General features: G+C 49.4%; 1 protein-coding gene and 1 non-coding gene across 3 annotated transcripts; both read right to left on the minus strand.

Annotated features, from left to right (window-relative positions):
* Nucleotides 1-466: 466 nt before the first annotated feature.
* Nucleotides 467-556, minus strand: TRNAY-GUA (transfer RNA tyrosine (anticodon GUA)). Its single transcript is given in 2 exon segments — nucleotides 467-502; nucleotides 520-556. It is a non-coding gene; the product is annotated as a tRNA-Tyr (tRNA).
* Nucleotides 557-5,760: 5,204 nt separating this feature from the next.
* Nucleotides 5,761-14,135, minus strand: TMEM214 (transmembrane protein 214). Of its 2 annotated transcripts, none has more exons than XM_006197189.4 (17): nucleotides 13,940-14,135; nucleotides 12,794-12,993; nucleotides 12,115-12,265; nucleotides 11,678-11,812; nucleotides 11,364-11,446; nucleotides 10,817-10,922; nucleotides 10,629-10,710; nucleotides 10,224-10,325; nucleotides 9,710-9,851; nucleotides 9,191-9,282; nucleotides 8,849-8,897; nucleotides 8,537-8,650; nucleotides 8,189-8,306; nucleotides 7,534-7,630; nucleotides 7,172-7,340; nucleotides 6,898-7,049; nucleotides 5,761-6,682 (listed from the first exon to the last, which is right to left on the minus strand). In XM_006197189.4, exons 1-17 carry the CDS (start codon nucleotides 14,082-14,084, stop codon nucleotides 6,556-6,558), a joined length of 2,064 nt encoding a protein of 687 aa, XP_006197251.1. In that variant the 5' UTR covers nucleotides 14,085-14,135; the 3' UTR covers nucleotides 5,761-6,555. The 2 variants fall into 2 exon arrangements, with proteins under 2 accessions (XP_006197251.1, XP_072794167.1); XM_072938066.1 differs by lacking the exon at nucleotides 13,940-14,135 and adding an exon at nucleotides 13,741-13,853 and having other exon boundaries at nucleotides 6,338-6,682.
* Nucleotides 14,136-15,837: the final 1,702 nt, after the last annotated feature.

Genomic DNA, 15,837 nt, shown 5'->3' on the forward strand with positions numbered 1-15,837 from the left:
ACAGCACACCCATCCGGTTCAGTAGCTCTCCCCAGGTTTGCGGATCCTACAATGCGCGGGAAAAAAACAAAGTGGAGGATGCGGGCATCGATCCCGCTACCTCTCGCATGCTAAGCGAGCGCTCTACCATTTGAGCTAATCCCCCAGCTGGTGTCGACTTCGTTTCCTTTGCCTTACAGGTTTTTCTGGGGTGTACGCTGACCATTGGACTCACCACAATACAGTACATTCATTTACCGTCGGCAAGATTTTTTAAACTATATATATGCAATAATAAAGCTCTATTTAAAAGCACAGGTTAACATTCCTTTGGATGTAACCCACAACAGGTTACCTATGCCTTGACTACTTAACTGCATTATATGTTTCACGGAACATTGGCGGTGCTCATGCAAATGAACAATGGACTTTCGTTGTAAAGCTTTCCTCCCATGAAAGGGAGGAATGTTAAAAATTTCACGCGAAGTCCTTCGAGCCGGAATCGAACCAGCGACCTAAGGATTGCCAAGGTTTGATACACTACAGTCCTCCGCTCTACCAACTGAGCTATCGAAGGCCCCGGCTCTCCAACGGCCCGGAGACTGTCCTCTAATACTTACTGAGGCCGTACTATTCCAGGGTCTCAATAATTTGGGGGAATCCTGGTCTCCATCTTCAAAAGGAGCTCGCCTGAGCGGAGTTCCTCCAGTCTACCAAGAACAGATGAAGCCGGAGACAGAAGTGAGAGCAAATGATGTTGCCAAAAGACCCACTTTCCAGCCCTGGTGGAGGGAAACACGGGCAATAAACTTCTCTTCCGTTTCCTTGCTTTTTACAAAACGATACCCACAACCTCCACCCGCCGTGGCTACAGGAAAGGCGGACGCTTAGAGACGGCCCACAAGGCTAACTCTGGGCCGCGTTTCTCCAGCGGGGCCGGTACGCACACGAGCTGTACAATCGCCAAGCGCATGCCGGTTTGCAAGGCGGACGGCGTATTCTCTATCTCTGCTCCACATTTCCCTCCGGCATCTCCAGGGGCGCCAATAAAATCCTACTGCCCTCCTGATGTGAAGGACATTCATTTCTTCAATTAACCCACACTTTGTCAGGATCTCTTTCTCCTATGAACAAGAAAGATACAAACCACCGAGCTCCTGGAGGCGGGCCGGGCGGCGCAGGGCGCGGGTTGCCCCGGATTAGCGACTGCGGGCGGGGCCCTGGACCGGGCGGAGAGTCCCGGCAGCTGGCATCCACTCGGCCTCCGCTCTGCCCGCCTCACACCTGCATCTCTCTTTCCAGGCGCCTGGCATGCCAGTCGACAATACTTTGCCTACGAAATCTCCCGGGATTTTAAAACAACAACAACAAAAAGCCTAAAACCCAACTCGTCTATGGAGCTTTGCCTCACAGTGTGGCGGAGTGGGTGTGCGGGGACGCCTAGTCTCCATTGCCAGCTCTGCGGCAACCTCCTGTGCTACCTGGAGTCACAGTCGCCCTGGGCAAATCCAGATCGGGCAGGGGATTCAAGCCCCTTGAAGCTCCAACGTTTTATGGGTTTTCTCAGCCTGAGCTTTGTTTGTTATTTCAGGCTGAGCTTTAAATCCAAGTTTTCTGTTGTCACAGAACGGGGTTCATTCACAATTGCGTCCATCCACAAAGCAGGAGGTTAACATCTTCCCATGTATTTCTTGATTTAACTTCATTTCTGCTGCTGCAAATGCTACCATGTGTGCGAGAGCGTTAGCTTGGTATAGTTTTCTTGGAGCGGCGTTTAGCGCGCGCGCTATCTCACTCCTCTTTCTTGAGGGAGTCAGGGGTAGAAGAACATATTTAATTGTTTTTGTTTGTTTGTTTGTTTTGAGTAAAAGTCACATAACACAGTTAACTAAAGTATGAACAATTCAGTAGCATTTAGTGCATTCACAATGTTGTATAAACGATTACGTCTCTCTAGTTTCGAAACTTAAAAAAAAAAAAAATCACCCTAGAACACTCTGTACCCTTTAAGTAATCACTCCCACCCCTACATCCCCCAGCCCCTGGCAACAACTAATCTGCTTTCTGTCTCTACGGATTTGCCTATTCTGGAAACTTCATATAAAGGAACTCATAAAATATGTGACATTTTGTATCTGATTTCTTTTATTTATCATAATGTTTTCAGGGTTCATCCAAATTGTAGCATGTATCAGTACTTCATCCCTTTTTACTGCTACATAATATTCCATTCCTTTGTTTATCCATTCTTCTGTTGATAGATGTTTGGCCTATTTCCACATTTTGACTTCAATGAATAATACTGCTATAAACATTTGTGTTAAAGTGTGTAGATACACTTTTTCACTTCTCTTGGGTGTATTCCTAGAAATGGAATTGCTGAGTTTTATGCTAATTATATGTTTCACTCTTTGAGGAACCACCAAACTTTTCCACAGCAGTTGAACAAATTTACATTACCACCACCAATGTCGGAGGGTTCCAGTTTCTCCAGATTCTTGCCAACACTTTTTGTATTTTTTTATTATAGCTGATGTTTCAATAAAGTGAACTCAATTAATAAGCATTTTCCTATGACATTAAAGATTCTTTGAAATCACAATTTGAATAGCCATTTGCCATCTTTTACTTTATACCAAAATTTATTGAAATATTCATCTTATTGTTGGACACAGTTTAAATCCAAATTCTCACTATTAATACTGCTACAATAAATCTTCTTGTATATAAATCTTTGTCCTATTTCTGTTTACTTCTCTATCTCTAGAATACAATCATAGGAGTGGAATTACTTGGTTAAACAGTATGAAACTTTTAAGGCTTTTGATAAATATTACCAAATTACTTCCCAGAAACATTATACTAATTTCTATCATAGCATTCACTGAGCATAGTATCACTTAAAAAAAAAAAACTTTGTTAACATGATAGGCAACAGTAAGTGGCATCTTATTTTAAGTTTGTACTTCATCAATGAAATGAACTTTTCTTTTTCCAAGTCTATTGTTCATTTGCATTTCCTTTATGAATTGTCTTTTATCCATATTTTTATTGTTGTTTAGTGCTTTTCTTACTGACTTGTAAGAGTTCTTTAACATTAAGAATGTATTTATGTAAGCTCAGTAAAGAAGTGGAGCCTTGATCAACGTATCAACTAGACCAAACACACCTACACAGAACATTCCGCCTAACAGCAGAATACACATTCTTCCCAAGTGTATACATGGAACATTCTCCAGAATAGTGCACATGTTAGGTAACAAGTCTTAATAAATATTAAAAGATTGAAGTCATACAAAATCTGATTAATGTTAACTATAGACTTCAGGTGATCGTGACGTGTCAGCATAGGGTCACTGATGTTGGCAGTGGGGGAAGTTGTACAAGTGTAGAGCAAGGGGAGTGTACTTCTTGCACAGTTTTGATGTGAACTTAAAACTGCTGTAAAAAATAAAATTTATTAAAACATCAATAACTTCTGTGCTAACAGTGAAAAATTATAGCAAGACATGTGTCTGAATTCAATGTTTTTATTAATAGGGAGAATATTCACTATTCAATTAATACTCACTCATACCCTGAAAGGTAAAAGCTCCCCCTGCCTGCCCCCAAATTCCTTCTTACACCTCAAGTCTGGACAATGAAAGTAAAAACGGAATGCCACGTAGGGAAATGCAAGGTCCTTTGTCCCTTCAGGTCCTTTTGGGAGCAGAACCATGAAGATTATGTAGAAAAAGGATGAAATCACTTTTAAGTGTTCACTTAAATCCAAACTCCTTTAGGAGAGATAAGGTATATTAAAATACTCAGAGGTCATCCAACCATGGAAATTTCTGTGTAATTGAACAACTGAGTCATTCTGGAATAGGGCAGGGCAGGCATGCCCATCTCTGTGAAACACTCCATTCTAAGAGCGGTGGCATTGAGAATGGACGGGCAATGCCGCAGGTGAGTCCAGCAACATTATCTATCCATACTAAGTCGGGCTCCCCAGAAAGCTGCCCTGCTGTAAAGCTGAAGCTGTGTGCTGGGTACAAGTAGCCAGAAGAAACCAAAACCATGCTTTAAGACTTAGAGAAATGTAAAGAAGTGTTCCTAATGAGTCGTGGTATAATTTGTGAGTCCATGTAAGAACTGGTAATAACTAAGTTGTGAGAGATAACCATATTCAAACTGCCCTTCAGTTACATATGATATGTTATCTGTAGAACTCCAGCTGTGTGTGAAAAGGAAAGTTAAAATGTCTAGACACGATCCTTGAGGTGTCAGTTTATTTCTGTTCTTACAGTAACTCCAACTGTCAGTGTACTCCACCGGTCCACACTGGTTCAACTCACTGGCTCAGCTTGGATTTCTGTTTGTTGACAGTTATGCAACAATGAAACATCTGGATGTCTGGTTTGACTATTAACAGCCAGCCAGTACAGTGTTGGGACTACTGACAGAATAAAAATTAGGACAATTCCAGTATCAGATCAAACCACTCTATCGAATAAAGCTAATTAAAGGGGTCAGTGTCCCTGTGAGAGGCTGTGGAGACTCGAGTTAATCTGAGTTAAAGGAAAAATGTTGCACACTAAGATTGTATGTCAGAAATTAAATGAACCCCAAAGGGAAAAACAGTACACACATTAGAAACCAGTGAAGCACTTGTGAGATTCTCTTGAGTTGCTGGATTAAAAGAATTCAGTCCAGCAGCCTTGGTTGGACTCAATGTCACTGTAGGACAGAGTGTTATCATTTTATTTGTCTGTGCTGGTGCCAATCTAGGCCCACATCAGTCCCCTTTCTTCAGCTTGCCTTGAATGCAGGCCAGTTACAAGGATTCACTATTCTTAGGAATTGAGTGCATCTGTTTCTGATTGGTAAGGAAGTACTGAGGCAATGGAACATGTTTCGGGACCCTTGGGCAGTCCTGCCTAGCAGTCCTGAACCTTGGTCCTTTGCCAGGCAGGGTTTTTTCCTGGGAAAAATAGTCATGGCTGACTACCACGAGAAGAGCAGGGTTCTGCCCAACTTGGCAATGTGGTTATGTCCTAACAAGGAAAGGGAACAAAAATGTGAGATGCTATAGTCCTCATGACTTTGCTTTGTGCCAAGATTTTTCTATACTTGCTACTTTATAATCTTACTGAAGTAGCATCTCAGGGCAGTTTCTGAGAAGGAAAGTGGTGGCTGGCCCTCATCCCTGCTGGACATCTCTTAGGGGTTTATGGTGGAAGCAGAAATCAGCCCCTGGAGTTGGAGTGGGCACTGCTTGTATTTTGAAATAGTCAAGGAAACTTGAGTTGAGAACTGAAAACCTATGCACTTAGCTGACTTATTACAGTCCCAAGTTAAAAATTAAAAGGGACTGGTGATAAACCCTTGACTCGTATGTCTCTTGGAATTCTAAATCTTTCACTCACTGCCTATAAAATAAACCAATTAATAAATTAAGGTCCTGGCAAAGAAGACACTCCCTGATCACTAGCCAAGAATTCCCCTAGGAAACTCTCCCCTGCTTTTCAAAGCATAAAATACTCAGGCTACCAAAGCAAACCTTGGGACAGGAATCACTAGGACAAGTGAGACAACACGTGAGCAAGAGGAGTGTGTCTAGAGCCCTCAATAGGCCAAACTTTAGAATGATGGATGGGGGCTTTCCTTGCCAGAGGCTCAACTACAGCCAGTGGCTATGACCTCCAGAAGTGCAGGGGGCAAAGAACATGCAGGTGCCCAAATTTTGTTGTTTCGCCCACAACTATGAGAATTCCTGTATGAAGATGCACAGAGGAAAGCTAGAAATCAAATGTGTCCTTTATTCCACCAAGTAGACATACCCATGAGCCACATGCTGCATCCTGTCTCAACAGGCTGTTGCAAGATTTCCTGGGCCCAAGGCACATGACTACCTGGGCTCTGCTCTCCATAAAGACAGTGGTGGTGGGCAGCGGAGAGAGGCTGAATACTGAGGCAGAGACTCCCGGCACTGAAGGGGAATGGAGAGTGAGGAAGTGGAAGAGATACGATGGAAGAGGCATTGAGGGGCCTTGAAGGACCTAAGATGAGCATTTTCCACCCAGGCCTCCATGTCCACTGACAGCCACACCCAGGCTGTGGGCAGAGGTGAAGCTCCTACTGCCCACTGTGGTGCTGTATTCTTCTGGAGGTCCTTTTCTTTTTCCTGCTGTGGCTAAGGTCTGGGAGTAGGACTCATTTGTCAGAAGAAAGCAGAAGCCACTTGTTGGAGTCTCACATTTTTGGAAACAAGCTGTTTGAGGCTTCAGGAATAAGAGAGAGGGAAGTGGTGAGCAGGAGACAAGAGAGGAGACGAGAGAGGCCACCAGCCCAAGGTCAGAGGCTGGGAGCTATGTGCAATCAGGCAGAGAAGTGGTCAGTGGAATCGTGGGTAGGAGGCTGAGCTACTTTTGGGCTCAGTTGCCGCCAGAGATGGAAGAACTGAGGCAGAGGCAGCCAGCCACTTGCCTAGGAGAGAGAACTTATAGGCACCAAGTAACAAAGACTACCATGCAGAACTGCCACCTGCTACCCTGCAGCAGTCTCAGATGGTCTGTTCCAGACGGGGAGCAGGGCCTACTGCTGGGAGATCATGGTAAGTGCCCAGTCCAAGAAAGCCACTGTAATGTCCTGTAAGCAAAGCCAGGTCCAGTGGACAGCCTCACTGAGCTGTGTCTTCAGGCAGTCCCAGGTCACCTCACCTCTGGGAGGAAAGCAGAACATGTGTCGGGGTTGGGAAGTGGTGATACGTATTCACCTGTGTTAAGTGACTGGGCTGCAGTGCAGACCCACAACCCGCTCCCAGAGTGGCCAGGGGATGAGCAGGGGGCAGGACAGAGTAAGAGACTGAACAGGGAAGGCTTGTCCCTGGAGAAGGGCATGGGGCCACAGGGCTGGAGCCCTGGATGGGGGTCTCACCTGCATGCCTTGTGGCAGTGCTCTTGCACCCGGGACAAGGCCTCAAGCAGCATGTGCCACATGGGCAGTAGGACATTCTGGTAAAGAAACAGGAGCAGCTCCCTCAGAGAATGGAGCAGCTGGTTCAGGGCATCGGGGAACTGGATCTGTAGCTGGACCGTGGAGAACAGAAGGGGTTAGAGGGCCCGGGAAATGCAGTCCATGTGGGGCTGCACCTTCCCAAGAACTCAACCCCTGGCGAAACCAGCCCTTCTCTGATCTGTCTCTGGCTTACCCTCTGGGAGAGGCTGGTGAGGCTGTCACCAAACCAGGCAAGGTGGGAGGCACAGTGGGCAGAAAGGAAGCTGACTGTGGCATTGGTGTGGGTCCAGGCCAGCCGTAAGCTGGGCCTCACCATGGTCAGCAGATGGGAGCCCCAGGCCGGCAATGTCTCCTCTAGCCAGCTGTAGGAGAAGACAGAAGAAAGGAGGTCTCTTGAGTTTCCCCATGCAGCCTGGCTCCCTAAGAATAGCTGGGGCAAGGGAGGCTTTGAGAAAGAAAACCATAATCACTTCCCACTGATTGTCAATGCTGTCACCACAGGAATATGCAAGCCTTCTCTCCCACCTGCCCCTCCTCTCCCTGGGAGGTGCTCACCTGTAGCCTTGCAGGCTGTAGGAGTAGATCCTCATACACGCTTGTTGGCCAGCAGGCAAAAAACCAGATGAGTGAAGCAACCAGCCAGAAAGGGAGGCTGAACAAAGGGAGTCTCAGATGAGCTGGGAGGTGAGGGGAACAGGGACTGGGGAGACAGACACTACAGGCACCAGAGCAGGCCAAGTAAGGGATAGGGCAGAACTTAGTGTGCTTACGGGGCCACAGAGCTGGCTCCAGTCTGCTCGGGAGCACGCCTGGAGAGAGGGATGCAAGCCAGGGGAGCAGGAAGGGTACAGCCATGTGGAGCCCTGGACTGAGGTGTCAGGAAGCTTCGGGTTTGAGGGTCAGCCATTCTACTCACCAGGTGATCTTATGCTAACTGGTGAATCTTTCTGAGTCTCAACTTCCTCAGAGGTTAAAAAGGAGATAATATCTACTCAAATGAGACTGTGAATATGCAAGCATTTCTATACTGCAAAGCACTAGTCAGACCTGAACTGGTAATGTCATAGTTGTGGACAGAAAAACGTGTCTGAAAAGTGTTTGTCTCGTGGTGTATGCTGGGAGTGGGGAGTGCTACACCCAGCTCTGTATCCCCACAGAGGCCCCATGGAGAGCCCTGTGGTGTCTCCCTCGCCTGCCAATCCCTGCTCACCTTGGAAAGAGCTGTGTGACCGGAAGTCGTGGCACAGGAAACCTATGGCAAAGACCAGCACCAACAGGAGTAGCCGTGTCCAGGGCAGTCGGAAGCCCCGTGCCTGCTGCAACAGCCTCTAGAAGGAGAAAGGGTAGGGAGCAGCGGTCAGAAGGGAGAGGGGCTGGTCCCTGCCTCCTAAGACAGGCCTCAGGCTAGGCCTTCCAGGAAAAGGATCAGGCCCTCACATTGCCCCAGAGGTAGTAGGAGCTCCAGGGACAAGCAGGGCAGGAATGTGATACCGGCCCAGCCTAGGGTGTGCCGAGACAGATGCAGAACGGTGTGTTAGGGAGGGCTGCGCGCTGGCACCTTGCAGGCCATGTCACAGGTGGTGACCTCCTGGTTGCTGCAGCTGCCCTTCCTTAGCAGCTCCTGGTTGGTAAGCTTGAAGGACTGAATGGTTTCTTGCAAAGACTTCTGCGTCTATAGGACAAGAAAAGTCTGGGCTGAGAACATAAGATTTGGCCCGGGAGGAAACCCTGAGATTCCAGTCTGCTTCCTTTCCATGCCAGATGTGCTAACAGAGCACCTTCTCAGAAAGGGGGGGGGGGCCAGTGGCTGAGGGGTATGAACCCAGAACCCAGATGAGGCTCAGCCTGCCATGTCCTCCCAGCTCCTCACCTTCTTGGGAATCTGCTCCCAGGACCTGAGCAAGTGCTCCAGCAGCAGACTGTGGGAAAAGCACAACCCCTTCCAATCAGGGGGCCTGCTTGGCCCCTCCCACCCTCCTGCCCTCCACGAGACTCCCCACTCCTTCAGGCTGAAAGACTCCACATCCCACCCACAGAGGAGCTGCTCCCTAGAGGCCTCCCAGCAACGTTCCCACTAAACTTGAGAGGCATAAGCCTGAACAACAGTGACAAATGTTCCTCTTCTCCTCTAGGACAGGGACACACCAGGAAGTGTGAATTAAGGCCTCTTTGTGTGGCTAAGAGGCAGGCGACCCCCCTCACTGCCACCTGCCTGGACTGTGACAGATGTTTGGGGTACAGCTGCCTCCAGACGCTGGTGCTGAGGGGGTCCACCATCAGGCACTCAGTCAGGCTGCTCAGGAGCTGCACAGGGGACAGGAGAAGGGAGAGACTGCTGGGCATGGAGCTGGTGGCGGGGAGAGTACTGGGAGGCAATCCCCCTCTTCTAAGTGAGGCCACCCTGGTAACAAGTCCACCCTAAGGGATGAAGAAATTGTGCCCAGGCCCCAGAAACCTCCAAGAGGCTATAAAGGGGGAGGCTGGGGCTCCTGAGCTCAAAGTTCACTTGTCTGCAAGGGGCAGGACGTCAGAGACTGGTCAGACCTGAATGTGCTGTTTCAACTCCATCTAACTGAGGGCAGAGAGTGAGGTAGCAGGGCAGGCAGCTGTCAGGAGTGAGCTAAGGGGATGCCCTGGAAGTGGGCTCCCTGAAGCAGGGCCTTTGTCAGCATACAGGGACTGATGCAGCAGACTCCTGGGAAGGAAAAAGGAGCTCCCACCATTTCCTCACCTCTTTTTTCATCTCTGGAGGGCAGCTGGGAGTGGCTCTGGACAGGAAGGAGGGGAAGTAGGTATGCAGGGTGGATTCCGGCTTTGCTCCGAATGCCAGCACCTTGAGCCGTGGGTAGAGCTGACACAGCTGCTCCTGCAGGCTGTGGGGGGTTGAGAGCAGAGTCAGGCACAGGCTCTGAATGGACCTGTGCCCTGTATCCCTTCTGCCTGCCTCAGAGTCTGTACCCTGCCTGACAGGTGGGGAGTCACTAAGGACGTTGCAATAGTTCTGAATCTTTCTAGACCCACAGACTCCTTGGAAAATTTGCTTCGAGTCCTCTCCCCAGGAAAATGCCCATATGCCAATCACACTTAAGGGCCATATAATTGCAGGGGTTCCCTGGCCCCTTGAACTTGCAGGCTGATAATCTCAGACCTAGGGTGGCTGGAGGAGAAGGGACAGGACCATACTGTCTCCTACTAACCCTCTGCTGGGATCCTTCACAGCAGGTTGTGCCCCAGGGCAGTCCTACCTGGGAGTCAGGGAGTTGTTGGGCATATAGGCAAAGTCCAGAAGTGGGAAGAAGTCCTTGGGGCCAATCATGCCAAAGCCCTTGGTGAGGTTGGGGTGCATCCTATGGAGGAAGAAAGAAACAGGTTTACTAGGGACCACCTACCCAGACCACGGTCCCAGCTGAGAACATCATCTAGGAAAAAGGACATAAACTCTACCCCATTCCCCACCCCTTAAGGGCTCTCTCTCTTTCCTTCTTGACCATCACATCCTGAGTTGGAAGGAGCTGGTCTTGATTTTCCTCCTATCTAAGGAAACCAGGATCACAGCATCCCATTTTGCTGAAATAGCCACCTGCCAACACCCTGGGCCTTCCCCTTGCTGATCCGCACTTCTCCCTGCCCCTGGCCCTGCCATCACTCACAGGAGCAGCCGATCTAGGTAGGCAATGGCGAAAGGAGACAGAGACTTGATGCCCAGCACAGGCAGCATGATCCCCAGCCACACTGAAAAGGTCAGGGAGGAAGCCTCAGGATTGAATCCACTGGGGACATTAAAGAGGAGCTTTCTGGTTCCCAAACCATCCTTCTTTCTTCCCCACTTCCTCATTACCTTTCAGTCCCTCGGTGAGGTTCGCAAAACCTGCTTGACCCAGGGCCCACATGATGGTCAGACACTTCGCTGGTCGGCTCTGGTGGGACCTCAGCAGTTCCAGGAACTGAGGAGACCGGTGAGGGAGGCAGGATGGGAAAGGGCAAAGCACTAGGAGCATCCCGAAAGCCAGGGAGGAAGAGAGATGCCAGCTTGGAGAGAAGGGGTAGGCAGGACAGTGGAGCAGTACGGGAGTGTGGTGGAGTGACTCAGAGCACAGGCTCTGGCACCGCTGTGGCCTTCACCCATATTTTCCACTTACTAGTTGACCAACTCTAGGAAAGTTACTGAACCCCTCTGTGGCTCAATCTTCTCATCTATAAAACGGGAATAACAGCAGTACCTGCCTCATATATATACAAAGTAGATACAATAAGCGCTAACGGCGTTAGCTGTTATTACTGGTCTCAGAAGGTCTCCCACTACCCCTTAATTGGGTCTAACAGTGTAGATTCTTCCCAGCTTCCTCAGTCCCAGCCTCCTAATGTCCCCACAACCCTGAGCTCACCTTGCCCAGGTTCGTGGTGGCAATCTTGGGTTTGTCTTGCAGAATGGCCTGGATACAGATGCGGTAACCATGTAGTGACTCCCCTAGAGAGATGTATGTTCTCAGACCTACATCCCAAACTGTAGTCTCCCTTTTGGCAGCTGAGAGCCCAGAACTCAGGCCCAGGAAGTCCTAACTTCCTCCTCCCTTTCCCAGAGTATTGGAATTAGCATGTTTCTCTACTGGAAACAGAACCATCTAGCTACTCTGGAAGCAGGAAAAAGGGAGTAGGCTCCCAAGACGGGGCTGGGCTATTCCTCACAGGCCCCTCTCACCTGGTGTCTTATCCAGTTCTTGTAGCATGGTGAACAGACAGTGGTCAAAAAAGAGCTCCAGGCACCCTGCTGCCTTCGCCAGTAGCCCTCGGATGATCCCACGCAGCTCCCGGCTCACCAAGCTGTAGGGATAATCTGGGGCCGATAGGCCTCCCGTGAGTGCCATGACCTGGAGCCTCTGCCAGCTCTGAGAGCTCTCGTTTGCTCCCTGAGAACTGTAGGTGGAGGCACAGGTCATTGCACTGTGGCTGGCATCCTCCTTATTTCAATGAGGCCCAGAAACTTTCAAGCCATGATGATTTGACAATAGGCAAATCATCCATGTAAATCAAAGCAGTAGGGGACACTGGACTCAGTCACTAAGTGAAGTGCTTACATACAGCCCTTTCACAATTTTCTTGAACTTGTCTGAGCTTGAGGGAGTTGGGAGAACTGACCGTGAGTATGCTGGCTTAGTGTGGGTTCACTTGGAGGTACTTGGAGCTTGTAGTTGAGATAGCTGGCCAGGTCCTTCAACCACACGGATGGGTTCCCAGAGAACACGCTCTGGCTCTTGTCCAGTTCCCTCTGCAGAGCTGCCATGTCCAGCTGCCAGGAACACAGGCCCCTCATGGTGAATTGTGGGTGTACAGTAAAGGGGCAGAAGCGGGAAAATGGCTGAACTAGGTGGTGGTAGGAAGAACAAATGACTTCTATTTTTAAATGTAAGTATGTAGAATGCCAGATTTTAGAGACTAGGACAGGTGTACCTGCTGATCTCAAGGCCTAATATTGATGGACCCTTCACATTTTCAAGGGGAAAAATAGGAGGTAAGGTGGAAAATGAAAGATCACTCCTTCCGTGGTAGGAGGAACCACAAGGGTATATTTAAACTCTCTTTGGTATCCCTGGATTTTCAAGGCTCTCCTCTCACTAATCTGTTTCTCTATGAATTTATTTCTTTTCTATCCAGAGTGCAAACACTGTATCCCTTGGGGTTTCCATCCTCTCCTGAATGCCTCCTCTCAACCAGCAGTGTCCCACATTCCCCAGGCCCGTCCCCCTCCCGCTTCTTTCCCTTTCTCTACACCTCATGTTAACATTCTTTCCCTGCCTAAAGTCTAGGGCACACTCACAGCTTTCAGTGCCTCCTCCAGGCTGCGAAAGCGGCCTTGCTTCTGGTTCTGGTTGGCGAGGGTCGCTACCTTCTTAGTCTGTTTCTTGTTCCCCGGCTTTTTAGGCTCCACAGCAGGGGGTGGAACCTGCTCCTTATTCTGCCGCTTCATGATTTTCTCAAAGCCCCGCTCGTACAGAGTGCTTGTCGTCTGGATTGGAGCTGGAGTGATGACAGGCAGAGAAAGGGGGCCTGCCTTGAGTCACGAGGGCCTCAGAGGAGCAGTGGTCCCTTCCCCTGAGGAGCCTGCCTCAAAGCCCCTTCTTGCTGTTCTGCTTAAGAAGCCGGGCAGGGAGCCCTCCTGGTTGATTCTTTCAATCATCACAGCTCTTGAGTTCATGGGCTTTCACAGAGATGAGGCATTTCTTCATTAGGAAATCAGAGTATGTGAGAACTGGAGGAGTTGGGCACAGAGGGCTGGCTACTTTGTTGGATGGCTACCAGTCTGGGAGATCAGGATTTTCCCGTCTTGGTTCTATCCCAATTCCTCTTGGTTCAGATGTGACAACTCTATAATCAACAAGTGGCAAGATTTCTCCACTCTTTCAGGATGCTTCGAGGAAAAAGGCACCACTTAGAAAAATACTTGGTGAATGTGGAGAGTGTGTGGTGGGTCATTTCTGTCGCTGCACGGCCTAGTGTGTCCCAGTCCTCATCCCCATCCCCGACCTGCTGGTTACTTATGGAGGGGACAACATGTAGGATGCACCAGGATGTCTCTCCCTAGCTTTCGGACACCTGCAAGGAGAGGCCAGGCTAGGACCTGGGAACAGCTGGTAGGGCGTGTGTACAGTCAGCTGAGCGTCCGAAGACCAGAATCCCGGATCCCTCCGATATATGATCCTGGGAAAGGCATCTAACTTCGGGGAGCCTCAGTTACTCATCTGCGAGGTAAGGACAGCGACCTACCTCGCGGCGTCTACCTCTTGAGAGGCTCAAGAGAGACAACGCCGGCGTAGTGCCGGCTCAACTGGGAGGTACCAAACGGCTGAAGAGCTCGCGCCTCGAGAAGCCCAGGGGTATTGTGACCCTCTGGGCTCCGGTGGCTGCTCGCTACAACCTGGGGGGTGCAGGCCCGGGGCCGGCGGCGGGCCGGGTGGGTACTCACGGGTCAAGTCGTACTTCCACACTCCATTCGCCTCCCCGAGCGCCCGGCGGTCCCCTCCGCCGCCTTTACCACTGCCGCCGGCCCCAGGCCGCCGCCCCTTCTTCACTACCTCCCAGCGCCCCCCACCCGCCGTCCTGGCCGCCATGGCTCCGACCCTCCCGCCACGGCCACCTCCCTGGGCTTTCCCGTCCGGTTCGGACGCGCCACGCTCTGCCACGTCTCCTCGCAGGGCCTCTCGGCGCGTGACGCCACCCGCAAGGCAGCCTGGGACTTGTAGTCTTTCCGTGTTTGCAGGGTTCTGCCTAGCAAAGGGTCTGATGGGCGTTCGGGCTCCTTCGCAGCCAAAAACAGCCTGGCAAAGATGTTGAAATGGGAGGCTATTATGTTCAGAATACTTTTATTGAGCACCTACTGTGTGAAGACATTGGTGACTCGGTGGAAATTTAACTGTTTCTGTTTTTCTTTCAGTTCTAGTTGTGCAAGGAGGATGGAATGAAAATAGTTCTCCTTACCTCCCAGGAGAGTCTGAAGAGTAAATACGTCCTTCCTTCTAGGAAAATGCTAGTGTTTCTGTTGCTAGGAATTAACTTTGGGTATAATGGGCTATAAAAATCTATTGTGAAGGGTCAAGGAAGAGGATGGAGCTTGTGGGAATATGCAATGAGTGGAGGGCAGGAAGCTAGGAGTGGAGAGTAGGAAGCTAGGAGTGGAGAGTTCTTCTGATAGGAGGCAGAGAAAAGTCTGGGGGCCTGGGACAGTCAGGGCTGGGTTTCCCCTTCCAGGCAAGGTGAAAGAAGGGCTCTGACTGCCACCACAAGAGACAGTCCCAAGTCCCAGCTGTGACAGGGAATGATCAATCCTCAGCCCCAGACCTGAGGAACCACTCAAACAGGTTACTGCTTACACATTCACTATCTCTGGAGGGCCTTCCACCAGGCTTGTAGTATCATGTGAGTCCTCAAAACTTGAAGCATCCCAGTAGGAGAGGATGAGGGAAGGTGAACTGGAAGTGATTTATCACAGTTAAGGAAATGTGCTATTTCATGCACACGCCTACATTTGAATATGAGATTCATACCTGCCATACTGGGGACAAGACAGAGAAGTCCTTATAGTAAGAACTAGGAGTCCAATTTCCCCAGGATGAATAGCTTAGAGAGTAATGAATTCCTTAGGAAGGAGATTAGAGAAGGCTTCCTGAAGGAGATGGCATCTGAGATGGGTCTTGAGGAATTTTCATTGGTTGGGGATCAGGACAAGTGGAGAGAACAAGCCAGTTGTATGGATTTATTGGTTTAAGATAAGGCCTAGAGATGGGACCCAGCAGGGCAAGGCTGGGAGAGTGGAAGTAGTTCAATGTGACAGTGCTTAATGGACTTTGGAGGTGATGAGGTTGGAAAGGGATCTGAGCCCCATATGTCATGGGCCTTGCTTGCCAATTTCAAACTTTATCCTCTAGACCCTGGGAAGCCAGTAGGAAATTGGCATGATCCACTTTTGGAAAGGTAAATGGGGATATATGAAGGATGAGTTGGGGTGGGGAAAAGATAGGAGGTGGGAGATAATAGCTCTTGCTTCTTCCTGCCTTCCCTCCAGCTCCTTCAGACCTGATCATAGCTGATTTTGCTTCAGGTAGCTCTGAGATGGAGTGCTTTTGCCAAGGACCATACCTGAGCTGATCATTAATCAGTTCATTTTTTTCAGATCATTGATTTAGCTCTACTCTGACAATATCCCCTTTGTTCTACCTCCTCTGTGTCACATGAATGGCTACAGAAAAGGCACTGTTTTTGGAAGAGAAACAGAACAGGCTTTCCATAGATGCAAAGGAGAGTATTCCATGGTGGAGATATATAGAAGGGTGGGGAGGGGCTTTATTTCTATCGTTCCTTAGAATG

This window comes from Vicugna pacos, chromosome 15, assembly GCF_048564905.1.
Source record: "Vicugna pacos chromosome 15, VicPac4, whole genome shotgun sequence".
Taxonomy (NCBI): Eukaryota; Metazoa; Chordata; class Mammalia; order Artiodactyla; family Camelidae; genus Vicugna; species Vicugna pacos.

What these genes read in the sequence shown, in the direction of transcription:
- TMEM214 (XM_006197189.4), bottom strand. Translation starts at nt 14,084, where the DNA reads ATGGCGGCCAGGACGGCGGGTGGGGGGCGCTGGGAGGTAGTGAAGAAG. An exon ending in CCTCACCGAGGGACTGAAAG is followed by an intron (nt 10,711 to 10,816) that starts GTAATGAGGAAG and finishes TGACCTTTTCAG; the next exon opens with TGTGGCTGGGGATCATGCTG. An exon ending in AACAACTCCCTGACTCCCAG is followed by an intron (nt 9,852 to 10,223) that starts GTAGGACTGCCC and finishes AACCCCCCACAG; the next exon opens with CCTGCAGGAGCAGCTGTGTC.